Source organism: Filicampus tigris, chromosome 12 (genome assembly GCF_054856515.1).
Source record: "Filicampus tigris isolate MCC_2025a chromosome 12, RoL_Ftig_1.0, whole genome shotgun sequence".
In the NCBI taxonomy this organism is placed as follows: Eukaryota; Metazoa; Chordata; class Actinopteri; order Syngnathiformes; family Syngnathidae; genus Filicampus; species Filicampus tigris.
Genome location: NC_141228.1, coordinates 18,644,535 through 18,661,564, shown reverse-complemented (window position 1 = coordinate 18,661,564; position 17,030 = coordinate 18,644,535). Strand labels below are relative to the sequence as shown.

The 17,030-nt window shown below is 41.0% G+C and overlaps 2 protein-coding genes across 2 annotated transcripts; both read left to right on the top strand.

Moving 5' to 3' along the window:
- The first annotated feature begins 189 nt into the window (after positions 1 to 189).
- Positions 190 to 6,950, top strand: LOC147138963 (flavin-containing monooxygenase 5-like). The gene is made up of 9 exons (XM_086046733.1): positions 190 to 758; positions 2,123 to 2,311; positions 2,610 to 2,775; positions 3,088 to 3,230; positions 3,306 to 3,502; positions 3,598 to 3,733; positions 4,064 to 4,289; positions 4,969 to 5,041; positions 6,315 to 6,950. The coding sequence occupies exons 1-9, from the start codon at positions 627 to 629 to the stop codon at positions 6,688 to 6,690; spliced, it is 1,638 nt and encodes a 545-aa protein (XP_085902859.1). The 5' UTR covers positions 190 to 626; the 3' UTR covers positions 6,691 to 6,950.
- Positions 6,951 to 7,916: 966 nt separating this feature from the next.
- Positions 7,917 to 16,468, top strand: LOC147138962 (flavin-containing monooxygenase 5-like). Its single transcript, XM_086048100.1, has 10 exons — positions 7,917 to 8,077; positions 10,184 to 10,316; positions 11,577 to 11,765; positions 12,135 to 12,300; positions 12,987 to 13,129; positions 13,408 to 13,604; positions 14,106 to 14,253; positions 14,323 to 14,530; positions 14,980 to 15,052; positions 15,693 to 16,468. The coding sequence occupies exons 2-10, from the start codon at positions 10,185 to 10,187 to the stop codon at positions 16,108 to 16,110; spliced, it is 1,674 nt and encodes a 557-aa protein (XP_085904226.1). The 5' UTR covers positions 7,917 to 8,077; position 10,184; the 3' UTR covers positions 16,111 to 16,468.
- Positions 16,469 to 17,030: the final 562 nt, after the last annotated feature.

Genomic DNA, 17,030 nt, shown 5'->3' with positions numbered 1-17,030 from the left:
GCAGAAGCAAAGATAAAATAATATAAAAAATTAACTTAAAAACAGGAATTACCTTTGAATTTACTGTACTGTTGAAACTGGTATTTCTCAGTATAAACTGTTACAAATTTCTGAACCTTACATTCATAAAAATGATCGCCCCCGACCCGGTTGCGTCCTTAAGTCCGCTCCACCCACCAAAAAAAAGCTTCCGGCATGACGCGCAGCGGGAGAGATGCTAACGGCAGAGGTTAATTTAAAGTTCATTAGCGGGCTAATTTACTATTCAGACCCGCTGTAGACACGCTTCAAACGCGCTACTAGTAGTTACCCAACTGCTCGTACTTACTTGGGACACTTTGTGTGATGTGACGTCCGTGGCGTCCGTCCAGGTCGGAGGGACGGACAGTTCCGCCCCCCGGACTGCCCAGCTCTGCAATTGAGTCGCACCTCTTAAAATGCTGCTGTGGACAGCAGCCTCTTGCGCGCATTGGATGTGTCACTCTGGATGGGAGAACCAATGTGCCTTGAAATTGCGCAAGATAGGCACGTAAAAACAGGAAACAAAAACAGCCTATCAATCAGTCACTCGGTCTGTCAGTCAGGTGTGTGTGGTCGCTGCTCTCCAGTCTCAATCAGCTGGCAGCATGACTCGGACTGTGGCCGTAATCGGCGCGGGGCCCTCGGGTCTAACCAGCGTCAAGTCCTGCTTAGATGAAGGTCTGGAGCCCACCTGCTTCGAGAGCGGCCCTGACATCGGTGGTCTGTGGAGATTCAAGGTGAAGGCAGTTTACAAGCTCATGTTTTCTAGTTTCTGCAACACCGCCTGGGAAAAAAAAATCCGAATGAAGTAAAATGTTAAAATACAACCAGCTTGCTTTTCTTCATGAACGTCATTCATCCTCAGTTGTTAGTCATAAGGTTATTGGATTTGGGTTCATGATGTCGTGTTCTATCAAATGGGAAAATTCTAATGTTCGAGCAGAAAATGAGCATTCGACGACTAGGCTACAAATACAATTTGCTAGAGATAAAGAAATAAAGCAAGAGTAAATATTTAAAGATAAAAACTAAGATTGTAAAGATTTCTGTTAGTAAGGTCCAAAAAAATGTGAGTTTGGGCATATGATAAAAGCCAAAATTGATTAGGTTTATAATGAAATTGATCAAATCAAACTGAGAACTTTGATTCTGTCCAATTCTATATAACCAAACAGTGTTGTTGTTTTTTTCAAATACAAAGTAAAATGAGAAATGACATGATATTTAACGTGAGCTGGCTTGTTACGGTTCTATATTTTTTTGATCAATGTGTTTTGCTGGACACTTATTTTATATCTCTTAGCTTAGTAGAGTCCCAGCACATGGGAAAATAGGTGTTACTGTATGTTAGTTATTTGTCAACGTTAACTGAGAAATTTTGTATAAAACACATTACATTAGCTAAAGGAGGATATATATTTAATTAGCTAAAGGAGGATATATATTTAAACCCCACAAATTCTTCAAACAACGCTGATAAACATTCAATAGGCGTTCTCCACACAAAAACAACAGTGGGAAAATGAATTAAAAAACCAAACCAAAAAAATATGTTGAAAAATATTTTACAAATCCGCGGGGTCCACTGTAGGCTGTATCAGTTAGCTAGCTGACTATCTTGAAGCATTGTTTTTTTTATCAGTTTTAAAACACTTCACATCTAGCTATCAAGACTTCACTATCTTTTGATGAATCTCTCAGTTAATATTTTATTGTTAGAAGACTAGTAGTTAGATTTCTAGTTAGTGTTTTTTTGGTTATCACTTGATGAAAAGAGAAAAATTACATGATAAAACATTACATCCTACCTGCTAGCTAGAAGAACTGTGTTTTGATCACTATGTTAACTACATAGTTACTAGTTAGATATGTTGTTCGTTAACGTTCGTTTATTAGCTAATCTGTAATAAAGTGAAAAATTACGTGATTAAAAAAATGTTACATGTTGATTTTACTGAGACTGTGTCAAATTTGTAATGTTTTTTTAAAGTTTATAATCCCCAACCATCATGTTTATTTTACTCCCCCCCCCCCCCCCCTCCTACATGGCATTTGAAACATTTTTCTTAGTATCCATACAGTTTTACTGGGATTTTTGCAGGAGGAACCAGAGCCAGGGCGAGCCAATATCTACCAGTCGGTGGTCATCAACAGCTCCAAGGAGATGATGACCTTCAGCGACTTCCCGCCGCCGGCCCACTTCCCCAATAACATGCACCACTCCGAAGTGCTGCTCTACCTGCGCCTATACGCCCAGTCCTTCGGCTTGCTGCAGCACGTCCGCTTCAAGGTGGGCGGCCACAAACTTGTATTTTTCGTAATTTAATTGACTGGTGACAAGTACAAACTAAGTCAGCTGGGATAGGCTCCTGCTCATCTCTGAACCTACTTTGGATAAGCGGTATCGAAAATGGATGATATGCCATATATAAAACTAAAATATCCAGTAATTTTCTATAATTGCCCAGTTTATTTCCATTTAAATTGCTCAACTTTCCAGACTCTCCCATTTGAACTTCCCATGGCAAGTTGAATTGTTTACTAACACGTTAATACATATGGGGCCTGTCGCCATGGTGTCCATTCAGACCGCTGTGGTGGATGTGAGGCAAACTCCAGATTTTGCAGCCACCGGTCGTTGGGAGGTGGAGACCAAGCGGTGCGACGGCCAGCGGGAGTGTCACATTTTCGACGCCGTGATGGTCTGCACGGGACACTACACCACACCACACCTGCCCCTCAATGACTTCCCAGGTACAAGCACCAGATGCACCCTGATCCCATCCATTACAGCATTCTTACAGGATTGTTTATTTGAAGATTTTAGTAAAAACGTTTCACATGTTGAGTTTCTAGTCAGTTTAGATTAGTGAAAAGTATCTATGGATGTCGAACAACGGCTCCTTTGTGTATGCCAAAATAATAATGTGGATCTGGAAAGAATGGCACTTATATTCATTTCAAATGAGAAAGATATACACGTGTATCAAAATAATTCATCAGCAAATGATTGAATAAAGATAAAGAATCCATCCATCCAGCCTGTCGTGTTTTGTTTTGTTTCAGGTATAGAGGACTTTGAAGGCAAGTATTTCCACAGTTGGGAATACCGCGGCCCCGAGGGTCTGCATGGGAAACGGGTGCTGGTGGTCGGCATGGGGAACTCGGGAGGCGACATCGCCGTGGATATCAGTCGAGTTGCCGAGAAGGTATAACGCCCTCCCCGGATGTTATTGTAGAAGGTACAGTATATTTCACCTCTCCCATTTTTGTCAACCGTGCAGGTGTACCTCAGCACCAGGAGTGGAGCGTGGGTGGTCGGCCGCGTGGGTCCCGGCGGCCTCCCAATGGACCTCTTTGAGAACTCTCGGATGGACGCGCTGAAGAGGAAGCTGTTTCCTTCGTGGGTCAACCAGATGACGGAGAAGCAGCTCAATCAGTCCTTTGATCATCAACTATATGGAATCAGACCAAAACATAAGTAAGGCAGCCATTTTGAACATTGTTTATTTCCCACACACGGTACAAAATAACATACAAATTGACCATATACATTTTTACCGGCGGTGGTGTCAGTTTTTTTTCTCAGGTTCCTGTGGTGAATGACGACCTGCCGGCTCGCATCATCTCAGGGCGCGTCCAGGTCAAACCCAACCTCAAATGCTTCAATGCTTCTGACGCCATCTTTGATGATGGTACCGTGGTACACAAGGTGAGTGTTTGTGGCCGTGTTTGAAATCACTTCCTAGCCACTACGTTAGTGTACTGAAGTGATTCCCAACCATTTTTATTTAATTACAAATATGTTCCTTCATATACTGTATCCATACCAGCAACGGTACAATAAAGCTACATTTTCACCTATTGCTATTCATACAACAGAATAAGTTAGGCTTCCTGCAAGTACAATATATAAACTTTGCATTCAGTTGAATAGGCCCAGATTTCATTTTGGATTAAATTGAGGCAAACTCACCATGACGCCCATATTAATACGCCATCATATTTTTGTTTGGTTATGAACCTCTCATTTATGTGGCAGGTGGACGTGGTGGTGTTCGCTACAGGCTATGACTACAGCTTCCCTTTCCTGCCCCCCGACCTGCAGAGCAAATGCGCCCCAGGCCCCCTACACCACCTCTACCGACACGTTTTTGCGCTCGGCTTGGTCCCACCCACGCTAGCCGTGGTTGGCTTGATCGACGGCTTTGGTGCCGTCAACCTTCAGGCAGAGCTGCAGGCTCGCTGGGCCACGCGTGTTTTTAAAGGTACACTACATCTATTGCCCAATCCCAATACCCACACTTGCACTCTGATTGCGGATTTGACCAAAATATTTGACCAAAATTCCTGTACCTGTGCCGAAAAAATGTCTCTTCAAGTGTAAATATCCAATTATTACAAAGTTTATCATATGTATACGTGTAATTTCAATTGATGTTTGACAGTCAATGTTTCCCTGTTACCGTTTACCTACATATTTTATCCTAATTTAGCTGCCATACTTAGCAACCTTCCGCGCATGCACCGCATATGGTGCAGGAGCCGCAAATAGTCCAAATGATGGAGCCATAGCTCCCATCGACTGGAAGACCGAGCCCGAGTTTTACTTTACTACTACTTGACTGAAGTTTTAATATCATTTTAAATAGCGACATTGCCAAAACAACAACCCGTGCCGCCATGCTCGCTGACGGAGGGGCCACAAGTCAATGACGTTTGACAGTACCCACAACTGCATACATGTGATCCTAATTTACTATAACCACACTGTTAAACAGCATTTTGTATGAAAACTCCGGCGTGCACACATTCACACTTATTCAATAGCGCAACCCATTCACGGTATATAAAGTCAAGTTTTACCTGCAGAAGTAGTGTGAAAAAAAACGCTATCTAGTTAGTTGGTCATCCATCCAATGTTTCCCCTTATTTGACCTGTTGCAGGTTTGATAAGTCTCCCCTCACAGGAGGCCATGATGGAGGACATTGAGAAAGAAATGGCAACCAGGCACAAAGAGTATGGCACCATTGTTTATATATTTGCTTTTTTATTTTATTATTTACAGCAAATTAACCAATTCTTTAAAATGTATTTTAAAAATGTTAAAGGTATGCATCCAATGTTTGTATTTTTTCATGTAATCAAATCCGTCTAAAAAATGTTAATGTGTAAAAGTTCAATATTTTTCATTATTTACAATAAATTAAATAACCAATTTTTAAGTAAAATCATTTTTCCTTTTTTAAAATGTTAAATGTAGGTTTATTACTTTTATTTTATGAACAATAAATTACACAATTACCGGTATGTAAAAATTAAATTGTTATAATACAAGTCTTTTTATTTTGTTTTTTATTTACAATAAATGAATTATTGTTTAATACAGTATTTTTTAATTCTAATATTTTCATGAAATTATAGCAACCACATTCTTTAATAAGGAAAATAATTCACAAATTTAAAATGTATGCAGGCGGCACGGTGGTCGACTGGTTAGCACGTCCGCCTCACAGTTCAGAGGTCGCGGGTTCGATCCCGGCTCCGGCCTCCCTGTGTGGAGTTTGCATGTTCTCCCCGTGCCTGCGTGGGTTTTCTCCGGGCACTCCGGTTTCCTCCCACATTCCAAAAACATGCATGGTAAGTTGATTGGATACTCTAAATTGCCCCTAGGTGTGATTGTGAGTGCGGATGTTTGTCTCTGTGTGCCCTGCGATTGGCTGGCAACCAGTTCAGGGTGTCCCCTGCCTACTGCCCAAAGACAGCTGGGATAGGCTCCAGCACGCCCCGCGACCCTTGTGAGGAGAAGCGGTACCGATAATGGATGGATGGATGGAAAATGTATGCAACCAATTACTTTAATAATTTAATATTTGTAATTAATAAAATATGTAAAAAATGTTAAATGTTACATTGTTTTTTTAATTGTGTTATTTACCAGTGATTAACCAGTTCTTTAATCAAATCGATTTAAAAATGTTAACTGTATACTGTGCAATTTGTACAATTTACAGTAAATTGACAAATTACGTAGATTAAGATTACTAGAAGAATGTAAAATGTTATACTATTTTTATTTTATTGGCTATAAATAAACTAATTGTTTATTTTAGTGTTTTTATTTATTCACAGTAAATTAACCAATGAGTTCATCAAATGTATTAAAACTGTGAAATGTTTGTTTTTTACCAATACTTTATAATGACGAATTTGACCAACCAATTTTAGGAAGATGTACATGAAGAATAAAGATTCCAGAACTCTTATTGCTTAAGTTTTCCTTCGACTTCAGTTTCACCAACGGCGAAAAGAACCCCACGCAGGTGGATGTCCTCCCGTATTTGGACTCCCTGGCCGTGGAGGCGGGCGTTCGACCCAACATCTTGCGGCTCTTCCTCAGCGACCCAAAGCTGGCGTGGCGGGTCCTGCTGGGCCCATGCACCCCATATCAGTACCGCCTGTTTGGGCCGGGCAGGTGGGACGGAGCCCGCCAAGCCATTCTCACCCAGTGGGAGCGTGTGCACCAGCCTTTCCGGAGTCGGCGAGCGGAACAGGGACCACCGCCAACAATGTCGTATGGTCTCATTGGGCTTTTGTCAGGTGCCGCCATCCTGACTTTTTGTTTCTACAAGAATTTTCATCTTTATCTATCCTGTTTTTTCTCTTAGATCAATGCCAGATGTTTTTATGGTAAAGTAGGATCAAATGAATCTTTTTTTATGTTTTTATAGAGGCAACAACCTCTTCTTGTAAGAACTCTTTTTTTTGTCCACGTTACATGTTTTCTTTTCATTTTAGCCGCAAAACACTGACAGAACACACAAATATTTGTATTACGTGAAATTAAAAATATACAATCGATGTAAAAAAGTCTACACATCCCTTTTCAAATGCCAGTTTTTGGTGAAATAAAAGACAAGATAAATCATTTCCAATTGTTTTTCTGCCATTAATGTGATTTATAACTCACGCAATTCAGTGTTTCTTTTCAAGAGGGGAATTAAACAATAATTGAGATAATGTGATAGCACAAGTGTGCACACCTTCTTGCAACTGGGGATGTGGCTGTGTTCACAAATAATCACATTCAAACTCATGTTAAGTGGGAGTCAGCACACCTTTCCCACATTTTAAGGTCCCTTTGATTAGCCCCAAATTGCAGTTGTTTTAGTAGTTTTTTTCCTGACATTTTACCAAGAATGAGACCTTCCTCCAAAATAGATGAAAAGACAGCAACATTGAATGAGTAGCAGCGATTTCTGCCAAGTATTGGCTGTTTAGTACATCAAAAACAATCTCATGTCTTCTTCACGTCTGGGCTGTAAGGAATGGGTGGCCAGACGGAAGCCTTATTTTATAAATAACTTCCATCCAGCATCCAAGCATGATTACATTTTGCAAAACCACACTTGAAATGGCCTAAACATACTTAGTTTACGTAGTTTAACAAGAATATAGTTATGATAATAAAAAACAAAACATAAGTTATATAATGGGGGCTTTACAAGGACAAAAATATTATGAAGGGAAAAAAGTAAATAGTACGTTGTCATAATATGGATTTTTTGTATGATTGAAAAAAGAATTAATTACAAAAAACATATGATGAAAACTAATCTTAATTTTACAAGAATAAAGTCTGAATATGAGTGTAAAAAACATTAATTTGACAAAAATTGTCGTAATATTCCAAGATAAACAGTGTAAGAATGAAGATGTACTTCTGTGGGGCAGAAAAGAATTTTACAAGAATAAAGTCATAATATTGGGATAAAACGTATCTTGGATTCACAAAAATAAAGCCTTTCAATAAATATTTTAATTTATATATATATTTTTTGCAAGAGCCCTTATGTAAGTGTACCTGTAAGTGTACTGGGCGAGACTTTTGTTTGTTTTTCCAGCAGATCACGCTGCCATGATGAGTTCAGGGGTCAAAGTCGGTCGCGGGTGACTCCAACACTCCGCCCACATGCAAGCACTGATGCGAGTGCGAGCAGACAACAACACAAAACCACAAGTCACTTCTATCATCTTGTTTTGAGTGCAAAACGGGTAAGATAACGTCGACTGTTTTTGTTCTCACGCCATCTTCTGTCTTTTTGAAGCCACAAAACAAAAGAAGCCGTGTTGACTCGAGCTTGCTGCGTTCACTTGCAGTCTCGACTGTTGGAAATTCTAGTTTTGACATAGTCAAGTTTTTGTAGGGTGTTGTTTCTGAAAGTCTGACTGATTCAGACTGAGTGCTGCGTGCTACTGATTAACTCATATAGACGCTTGCGTGCGGTCCGTGCGTGTGTTTTGCACTTTGAAAGCTTCTTTGTCGTAGGGACACTCTATAAAGCAAATCGTTTTAAAGGGCGTATTTGTTGCAGCAGAAGTGGCAAAACAAAAAGTGCTCACACTCAGTAGCGGAGCCAGAGCGGGGACAAGGGGGCGGTCGCCACAGGGCCCACAAGCTCACAGGGACCATGATAGGTCCCCGTTTTGTAGGATGTGTTCATGTAATCGTAAATTTTTCTCACACGAACTGGTTCTTACAAGTATAACTATTCACCGTCAATGGGGAGGCGGGGTGGGTGCGAGTGGTGCAAAATACGTCTGTTTTGTTTTAATTTCATAGTGGCCCATCAAGAATGCTACTGTGCTGATGCCTACGCTCCGCCCCTGCTCACACTAGAAGCAAAGATACTTGAAAAGGTCAAAGTAAAAAGGAAAGAATTAATCATCAACTCATTTACTGAAGTCAAGTTAAAAAAAACCTAAAAGTACAGCCTGAAATGTGCAAAAGTAACGCCAAAAAACGATAGCCAAAGGAAACTGCACACCATACTCTGCACAGTGCACATTTTTTGCTTTGTCACTTTGATGTTTTCTTTACGTCTTTTTAAGTCATGTTGTCTGCAGGGGTTGGATTAAGTCACAAGCCTATTTTGACATAGTAAGGAGTACATAGTACAGATAAATCTTTTCAAATGCAGGGAGGAAAAATGAAATGTCGTCAGAAAAATACTCAAGTAAAATACATATGAAAAATAGACTCAAGTATCGGCTAGTAAAGAAATATTTGTACATAGTTACTCCCTTAGTAAGAATATCTGTGCCATCTGAGTTTGAATTTCAAACACAGAATTTTTGACCATCAAATTTGAAATTTGTGAATTTTGTACATAAAAAAGGGCAAAAATCTTAAATTCATTTTAAATTCAAAGTCAAACTTGGATGGCCCGAAAATACCATAAACTATATGTGTGCTATCTTAGTGTTTTTTAAAACAGCTTCACTGTCAAAAATTTCAATATCTAATATCCGATTAAAATTTAGATTTTTGCATAAATTAAGAATTTTTGTTTGGCAAAATGTATAATACGTAAAAAAGTGGGATTGAGGTGGATTGGGGTGACGTGAAAATTTGTAAAAATGTCTATTCATTTCAACTTTTTTTTTTTCATCCAAAATGTGCAATTATGGGAAAAAACAGGAGCAGAATGTCATGTTGGGTCTGTGTTTGTTGGGTTTTCTTTCTTTTCTGTTTGTTCTCAGTGTTTCTGTGTCTCATTATGATTATTGTGTCCACCTGTGTTCCTTCCACTCCCTAGTGTTAACCAATCATCTCCCTCCTACCTTTGTGTCTTGTCCAGGTGTTCCTCGTTGTCTCGTCAGTATGCCTGTACTTAGTTCCCAGTTTCCTTTCAGTCATTGTATGGTGACTAGCTATGTTTTGTCATAGGTTCATGTCTTGCGTCTGTGACGTTCAGCCCTGCGTCCCGAATATAAATCAAATTTAGTCTTTTTCTTGTCATTATTGTAATGATGACAAATATTTTTGCTTCCATGTCAAATTTTACAATAGGATAAAAAATCTTTTCGCAAACAAACCATTTTGAGTCGTACCTCAAATTAGGGTTGTGATTATGGATTTCCAGAATACTAATTGTGTCGAAAGGTCCACGCATGATGTTGTAATAACCGAAAAAACAATTTTACACCTACGTCAAATTTGACTTATAAAAACAAAAAATCAATTTGCATCAAACCACATTGAGTCAAAACTCAAATTAAAGTTCATGATGAGGACTTCCCATTGCTGATATAATTCTCTGAACATCTCGTATGATAAGGGACATGTTTTTAACACGTTTGTTGCGTTGCATGCTTCAGTATGCCTCGTCGTGTGGCCGTGATTGGAGGAGGTAGCTCGGGCCTGGCCTGCATCAAGTGCTGCCTGGACGAGGGTTTGGAGCCGGTCTGTTTTGAGAGCAGTGATGACATCGGCGGACTGTGGAGGTTCAAGGTGGGTTGAATACAGCGGTGGGAAGTATCAGAGTATAAATACTAATAGATATTGAATCAACCATTGCTCAGCTCTTGATTGATTGAGATCGCAGGGACCTATCCGGTGGAAAATAACAAGGACTGTTCCGACATGAATGTCAGATGCTCTGGCTCTAGTACATGGAGGAATACAAACCATAGAATGATTTTAAAATGGCCACGTTTATAACATTCAAATTCATGAAAAATCATGCCATTGTATCTGTTCTTAAGATCAGTGGACGTGAGCACATGAAACCATTCTTTGCTTAACTGTCAATCAAATGACACTACTACGACTTTAAAAAGTGGATGCTAATTTATCTGGCATTCCACCTGAAACCACACTTTCCCTCATGTCTGATCCGCAAAAAATTATATGCTGCAATTAGTACGCTAACATATAGCAAGATAGTAACCTGAGTACAGCAGCAAAAACGCTGAAGCAGACTATTAAGGATTTACTTCATCCCCTGTGGTCAGGTATTATTGTGAAAGAGGATAGTTGAATTACTAAGATGGTAACAGTAGCTATGCTAGCATTTAGCAAGAAAGTAACCTGAGTCTGGAAAGGTCTGAGGCAAAATGATAAGGATTTGACTTTGTGTACTGAAGCGAGGTACTTTTTTCAACCAGAATAGCTCAAATTCAAACATGCTAACAGTTGTTTTGCTAGGAGATAGTGAGATAACCTGAGTAGAGAAAGTGCAGAAGCAGACGTATTTTACAGTGTGCTCTTTGGTCTGGTACTTTTTGGAAAGAGATTAGTTCAGTGTTATCATTGCTAATTTAACATTTTTGATCAGTTCACAATGCTAGCAAAGCTATGGCAATGCAGTTTTTATAGCATAAAAGCCTGAGCTTTCCGGGCTAAATGGATATTGTATATTAGTGATATTTAAAAAAACAAAAACATTTTTTCTTTGTACTTAAGTACATTTCAGAGTCTATACTTTTTTTACTTAAAAACCTTAGGGTTTGCTGGGGAAAAAAAAACATTGATTATGCCTATGACTCACCAAGGGTAAAAGTATAAATGCAGAGAAATACATTTTCTATTGCTCTTTAAGCGAAAGATAAAGGGATAAGTAAGCAGTTAAATCGGCGCTTACGTTTTACCAGTCTTTTTTTTTTTTTTTCACACAAATTTCTGTATTTCCACTTAAGTTTAAGGTGTAAGTACTTTTGCCACCTCTGGTTCTTGTCATGATGTTCATTCTTGAGCGTATGGTCATTGCAGGAGAACCCCGAGCCAGAGCGGGCCAGCATCTATCACTCGGTCATCATCAACACCTCCAAGGAGATGATGTGCTTCAGCGACTTTCCCATCCCGGCCCATTTCCCCAACTACATGCACAACACCCTCATCATGGACTACTTCCGCCTGTACACCGACCACTTCAAGCTCCGCAAGCACATACGCTTCAATGTAAGCACAAATTCATTGTAATGACAGTCACAGAGACCTCTGCCGAGGACAAACAACTTGCCGTTGTTGAATTGAAAAATCACAACTGTGCCGAGTGGTCATGTTCCGTAATTTTTCACCTTTTTTTTTTTGCGTCGCTTGGAATGAAATGCGGGGCATAGGTACACTTATACTTACTTATACTACGAGCATATACTTACTATACTCCCACTGTTACTTCAATCTTAGTCACTTTCTCCGTTGCAATAACACAAAAGGATCATAACAAGTAATAAAAAGATAAAAGGACAATAATATGATTAAACGGTATATGGCTAAAACAACGTTACGTACCAGTCGTGTTGTCTTTTTTAAAATTTATGCCCTCAGACCAAAGTCCTGCAGGTGAAGCAGAGGGCTGACTTTTCCCGTTCGGGCCAGTGGGACGTGGAGGCGGAGAACCAGGAGGGCAAAAAGAGTAAACATATCTTTGACGCTGTGATGGTCTGCATCGGACACCACTGCCACCCCAACCTGCCTCTCCAGGACTTTCCAGGTACCAGGTTTAAAGTAGGGGTGGCGCATATGGAAAACATTCACAGCTCTTCCTTCATTTGCAAGTTTATGTCAAGTTTATTTATATATTTATTTATTTTATAGGACTAAATCAAAACAGAGTCTCAAAGGGCTTTACGGGGACACAGTTCACAAAATTCAATGACATCCCCTGGGCGTTTCACTATTTCCACATTTTTTTTTCCAGTAAATTTTAAAATAAACAACGCCTTTCTCATGTTGTTAATAGAATTTTGAGGGGAAAATATTTTAATTCGGGACTAAATCTATAACATTAAAAAATGTGGTGAATGTGAAGCCTTGAGCATACTTTCTGGGCGCACTGTACAATGCAATTCTAATGCAAAGGGGAAATAACTTTTGTGTCCTATTGCAATCTGAGATCAAGCACTCACTGAGTACTACTTTTCTCATAAACCTTCACCTCAATTAAACTTCCAGCGTCTGCATACTGAGGGATCCAAGTGATTCTTTCCGCATTAACTCATTCACTGCCATTGACGAATTTACTTGTCTTTTCACAGTCCAGCCATTAAAATCCCAGGAACTTATTTATATATATATTTTTTCAATTTTTTTCAAACATTAGGGTAAAAGAGGGTCTGAAAATGTCTCGCAGCGAATGAGTTAATGACTCACGGTGGATGCTGTTTTGTTTTGAGTCAGGCCTGGACACGTTCCGGGGAAAATACTTCCATAGTCGTGACTACAAGACACCTGAGGACTGGCGGAACAAGAAGGTGGTGGTGGTCGGCATCGGGAACTCTGGAGGCGACATCGCCGTGGAGCTCAGCAGGGTCACCAAGCAGGTAGATGATGTGGTGTGCGTTGGATCATGGGCTGAAACTAGATAGGTATATAATGTGGTATGCTCTCAAACATGAGCTCTTGTCAGTGATAGACACATGATGTGGTATGTTTGGGATTGTTGGATGATTCATCGTTAGACCGCTGAGTTGGTACGGGTGATGTGGTATGCTTTGGATCCTGAGCTGTTCCCTTGCAAATTGCAACGTTTTAAAGTAGATTATCAACTTTTTTTTTTTTGTTTTGTTTTCTATGACTGCTTCTTGTTCCATCCTTTCAGCTTTACCTGAGCACCCGTAGGGGGGCTTGGGTGCTGTACAGAGTTTGGAACAACGGCATGCCCATGGACTTGGCCCTCAACAGGGCCATTTTGCTGCTCCGGAACCTTCTTCCCTTTGGAATGGTCTGCGGCCTGGGAGAGAGCATGCTCAACCAGCGGTTTGATCACAGTCTGTACAACTTGAAACCCAAGCACAGGTACAGTATATAAAGTCCATATAAGGCGTCAAAGTAAATTGCATGTTTGAGCATAAACCAAGCATGAAGATAATGGAATGACCTTAGCATTTTCTGCGGCTTTGCCTCCATCATCCATTAATGTTCCACTTCTCAGAAGCTAACGCTGTTCGCTAATGCTAATCTGTGCATCCAGCAGAAGTCATTGCAGCTCTGCTTACATTTTGGCTCTGACCTGATAACTGAGGGTCTTGGAGTTTCTGCATGATTATGTTTCACACAGTTTAGTCCAGTGGCCATCGCTTTGAAGGTGGCTCTGGACTGGATCTTAGAACAGTGGTCCCTAACCACCCATCCGCGGGCCCTTTGGTACCGGGCCGCACAGATATATATCTTTCTAAATTATAATAATATACTTTTTGTGCATTATCAAAAAGCCTAGTGATTTTGAGTAACCCTCGGCCGGTGTTTGCCGTATTGCTGTGAATGTTGTCCTAACGCGATTGGTTCTCAACGTGTCAGGTTGTTCAGCCAGCATCCCACCGTGAACGATGAGCTTCCCAACCGCATCCTGTCGGGGACGGTGCAAGTGAAGCCCAACATTAGCCGATTTGAAGGCTCCACGGTGGAGTTTGACGACGGCAGCGCGGTGGAGGACGTGGACCTGGTGGTAGGTCATCGAAAACGTCATTTCGTCATCTTGGCGCAAATGCACCTTGTGTTTTGTTTTTGTTGTCAGGTTTTTGCCACAGGCTACAGGTTTTCCTTCCCCTTCCTGGCCCCGCATGTGGTCAACGTGTCGGAAAACAAGGCGTCTTTGTACAAATACGTGTTCCCCCCGGAGTTGAAGCACCACACCCTGGCCATAATTGGACTGGTGCAGCCTCTGGGAGCCATTATGCCCATTTCTGAGATGCAGGCCAGGTGGGCCACTAGAGTCTTTAAAGGTAGGACACCGATGTGTAGTGGCGAGAAGTAACCAAGTCCAAATACTTTGGTGTAGTGCTACGTTTACTCTATGCATAAAGTTCCAGCAGCCACTGAAGCTCCGTTTGCGCAAACTGTAGTGCGGTGGGCAATTTTAGCCATTTTTTTTCCCCAAATATTTAAAGTCTTGCTAAATTTTCTCACAGAGTTCACTACATTTGCGCTTGCGGTTTGCCACGGATGCCAATACGCTCCTTCCTGCAGCGTGGGTACCCTTCCGTCGTCCGTCATTCGCCTTTTTTTCCGCTTGGTGAATTAGTACCCGTCTATAGGCCGGTCTGCCTCTAATTTCAAACGGCCGTCCGTCGGCGTCAGACTAAACTTTCACTCGCACCCCCTGCCTCTGTCACTCTGTTAAAACAAGTAAACTTGACCTGTTTTGTGATGTCATATTTTGTGGTATCACCAGGCTGCGTCAAGCTTCCTCCAGTGGCTGACATGCTGGATGACATCAAATATAAGCAAGAAACCATGGCTGACAGGTAACCAACTCCATGATGAGACAAAAATATATGGACACGTCAACTATAGGAAGTGAAAGAAAGACAATGTGGAGTCACTTAAGATGGGCTTACATGTTCTGTACTGTGGGCTGTAACTCCTGGATTCGTGGCATTTGGCCTCTACTTAAGAGTGTCAAAATTTGAGTTCCACGCAAGCTTCTGATATGTCACCACTTGTGGGAACAAAATGGAGCAATTAAGGAACTGTTATGCCCTCGTTTGGAGCCATTTCCAATTTGTAAACAACGATAGCATAATCAGGTTGTGCACGCACCGCTGGCCGTTGTAGCAAAATTAACTCCAAGTTTTACAAGTTATTTTATTCATTATCTTTTTTTTTTTTTTAATTAATGTATTAATTGTTCATCTGAATTTTACTCTGCCAAATAGCGGAATCGGCATCGGTCGGGCACTAGTTTTATATAATATTATTTTGGTTTATTGTGGTGTTTGCTTATACAATTTAAAAATACTTAACAAAAAATAGTTCAATTCATTTCAATGAGGAAAATTGATTTGATTAATTGAGTTATGAGCAACAAACCAACTAGAAAAAATTTAACTCGTGAGTCAAGGTACCACTATATAAGCACTGGGGGGGGGGTTCTTGTACTTTTAGGTATGTGAGCAGTCAGAGACACACCATCCAAGTGGAGTACGCGACCTACATGGATGAGATAGCGACACCGGTGGGCGTGCGGCCCAACATCCTCCGGCTGCTGCTGACCGACCCGAGGCTTGGCCTAAACTTGCTCTTCGGCCCCGTCAGCCCGTACCAGTACCGTCTGCGGGGGCCTGGCAAATGGGCTGGAGCCCGTCAGGCCATACTGACACAGTGGGACCGGGTGGCTCTGCCCATGCAGACCCGACCATGCGACCAAGCCAAAGCCGAACGCTCTCTGAAGTGGCCCCTTGTTGTGTTGTCCGCTGTGGGCGTGGCTCTGTATGTGAATAGAAGCAACCTGGCTGCTTTGCTGCAAGACCCCGCCATGCTTTTGGACCGGGTTAAGGTGCACCTGCCCACACTGGGACAGTGAAATGTATATGAATGGTGACACACATTTCAATCGTATAATTAATGCACCTGGTAAAAAGGAGAGAACGACTGAAAAGTTATCATTTTTTATGAAAATCATTATTGTTGTAGTGAATCATATCCACACTGCGTTCGTTATTAATTTATGCGCATACATGGGTTGATTTATGACAATAGTACATTCTAATACATTTGCACCACAGGGAGGGACAAAATTGCAAATTCATTCTCTGACAAGCAGAGCAGACAAGCATGAACCAGGATCCACCCAATATAAATGTGAAAAGCCAGCTCTTTAAGCTATAAAATAATAACCTACATTTCAAATTATAATGATAATAAAGTCATCTTAACTAGAAGCTATCTGATTCTTTAATATCTGTATGCACTTTTGTGAAATTTAACATTGAACATGTAGGGAAAGTGTGGTGATGGCTGAACAGTGCCACCTACAGAGTCTCCAAGAACACAACACCTGCCGCAGGGACTGGAAAAAAAAAGCGCCACGATGCTGCGTGTGACCCTTCCGGCACGATAAAATACGGAGCTTTCAAAAAATATTTTTAAACGTGTATGCTCGTTACAGACATCACATATATACATTCGCGATAATTTATATTTTATGAAAAAATATTATAATGAACTATGTCCGACTAGCAACTGGTGAACGCCGGTAAAACCCGGAAGAAGATCCGCCCCGCGTGATTCGGTCACATTCGGGTTGCCAGGTTTATGCAATGTGTAAAAGAGGTTTGACGCATACTCATCAACATCCACTGCACAGCAGCGTCTCCAGGCAGAGGAGCAACATCAGTGACAGGCTGCTGTCACTGCCCTGCTCCACTGACAGACTGAGGAAGTCTGTCCCTCCCCCACGCCGGACGGCTTTTTGATTCCATCTTGGGCGGAAAAAGGCTAATA

Excerpts from the sequence above, each read along its gene's own strand:
- LOC147138963 (XM_086046733.1), top strand. The coding sequence starts at position 627 with ATGACTCGGACTGTGGCCGTAATCGGCGCGGGGCCCTCGGGTCTAACC. Across the intron at positions 2,776-3,087 it reads GCCCCTCAATGACTTCCCAG|GTATAGAGGACTTTGAAGGC; the intron begins GTACAAGCACCA and ends GTTTTGTTTCAG. Across the intron at positions 3,231-3,305 it reads TCAGTCGAGTTGCCGAGAAG|GTGTACCTCAGCACCAGGAG; the intron begins GTATAACGCCCT and ends TCAACCGTGCAG.
- LOC147138962 (XM_086048100.1), top strand. The coding sequence starts at position 10,185 with ATGCCTCGTCGTGTGGCCGTGATTGGAGGAGGTAGCTCGGGCCTGGCC. Across the intron at positions 14,254-14,322 it reads TGGAGGACGTGGACCTGGTG|GTTTTTGCCACAGGCTACAG; the intron begins GTAGGTCATCGA and ends TTTTGTTGTCAG. Across the intron at positions 15,053-15,692 it reads CAAGAAACCATGGCTGACAG|GTATGTGAGCAGTCAGAGAC; the intron begins GTAACCAACTCC and ends TTGTACTTTTAG.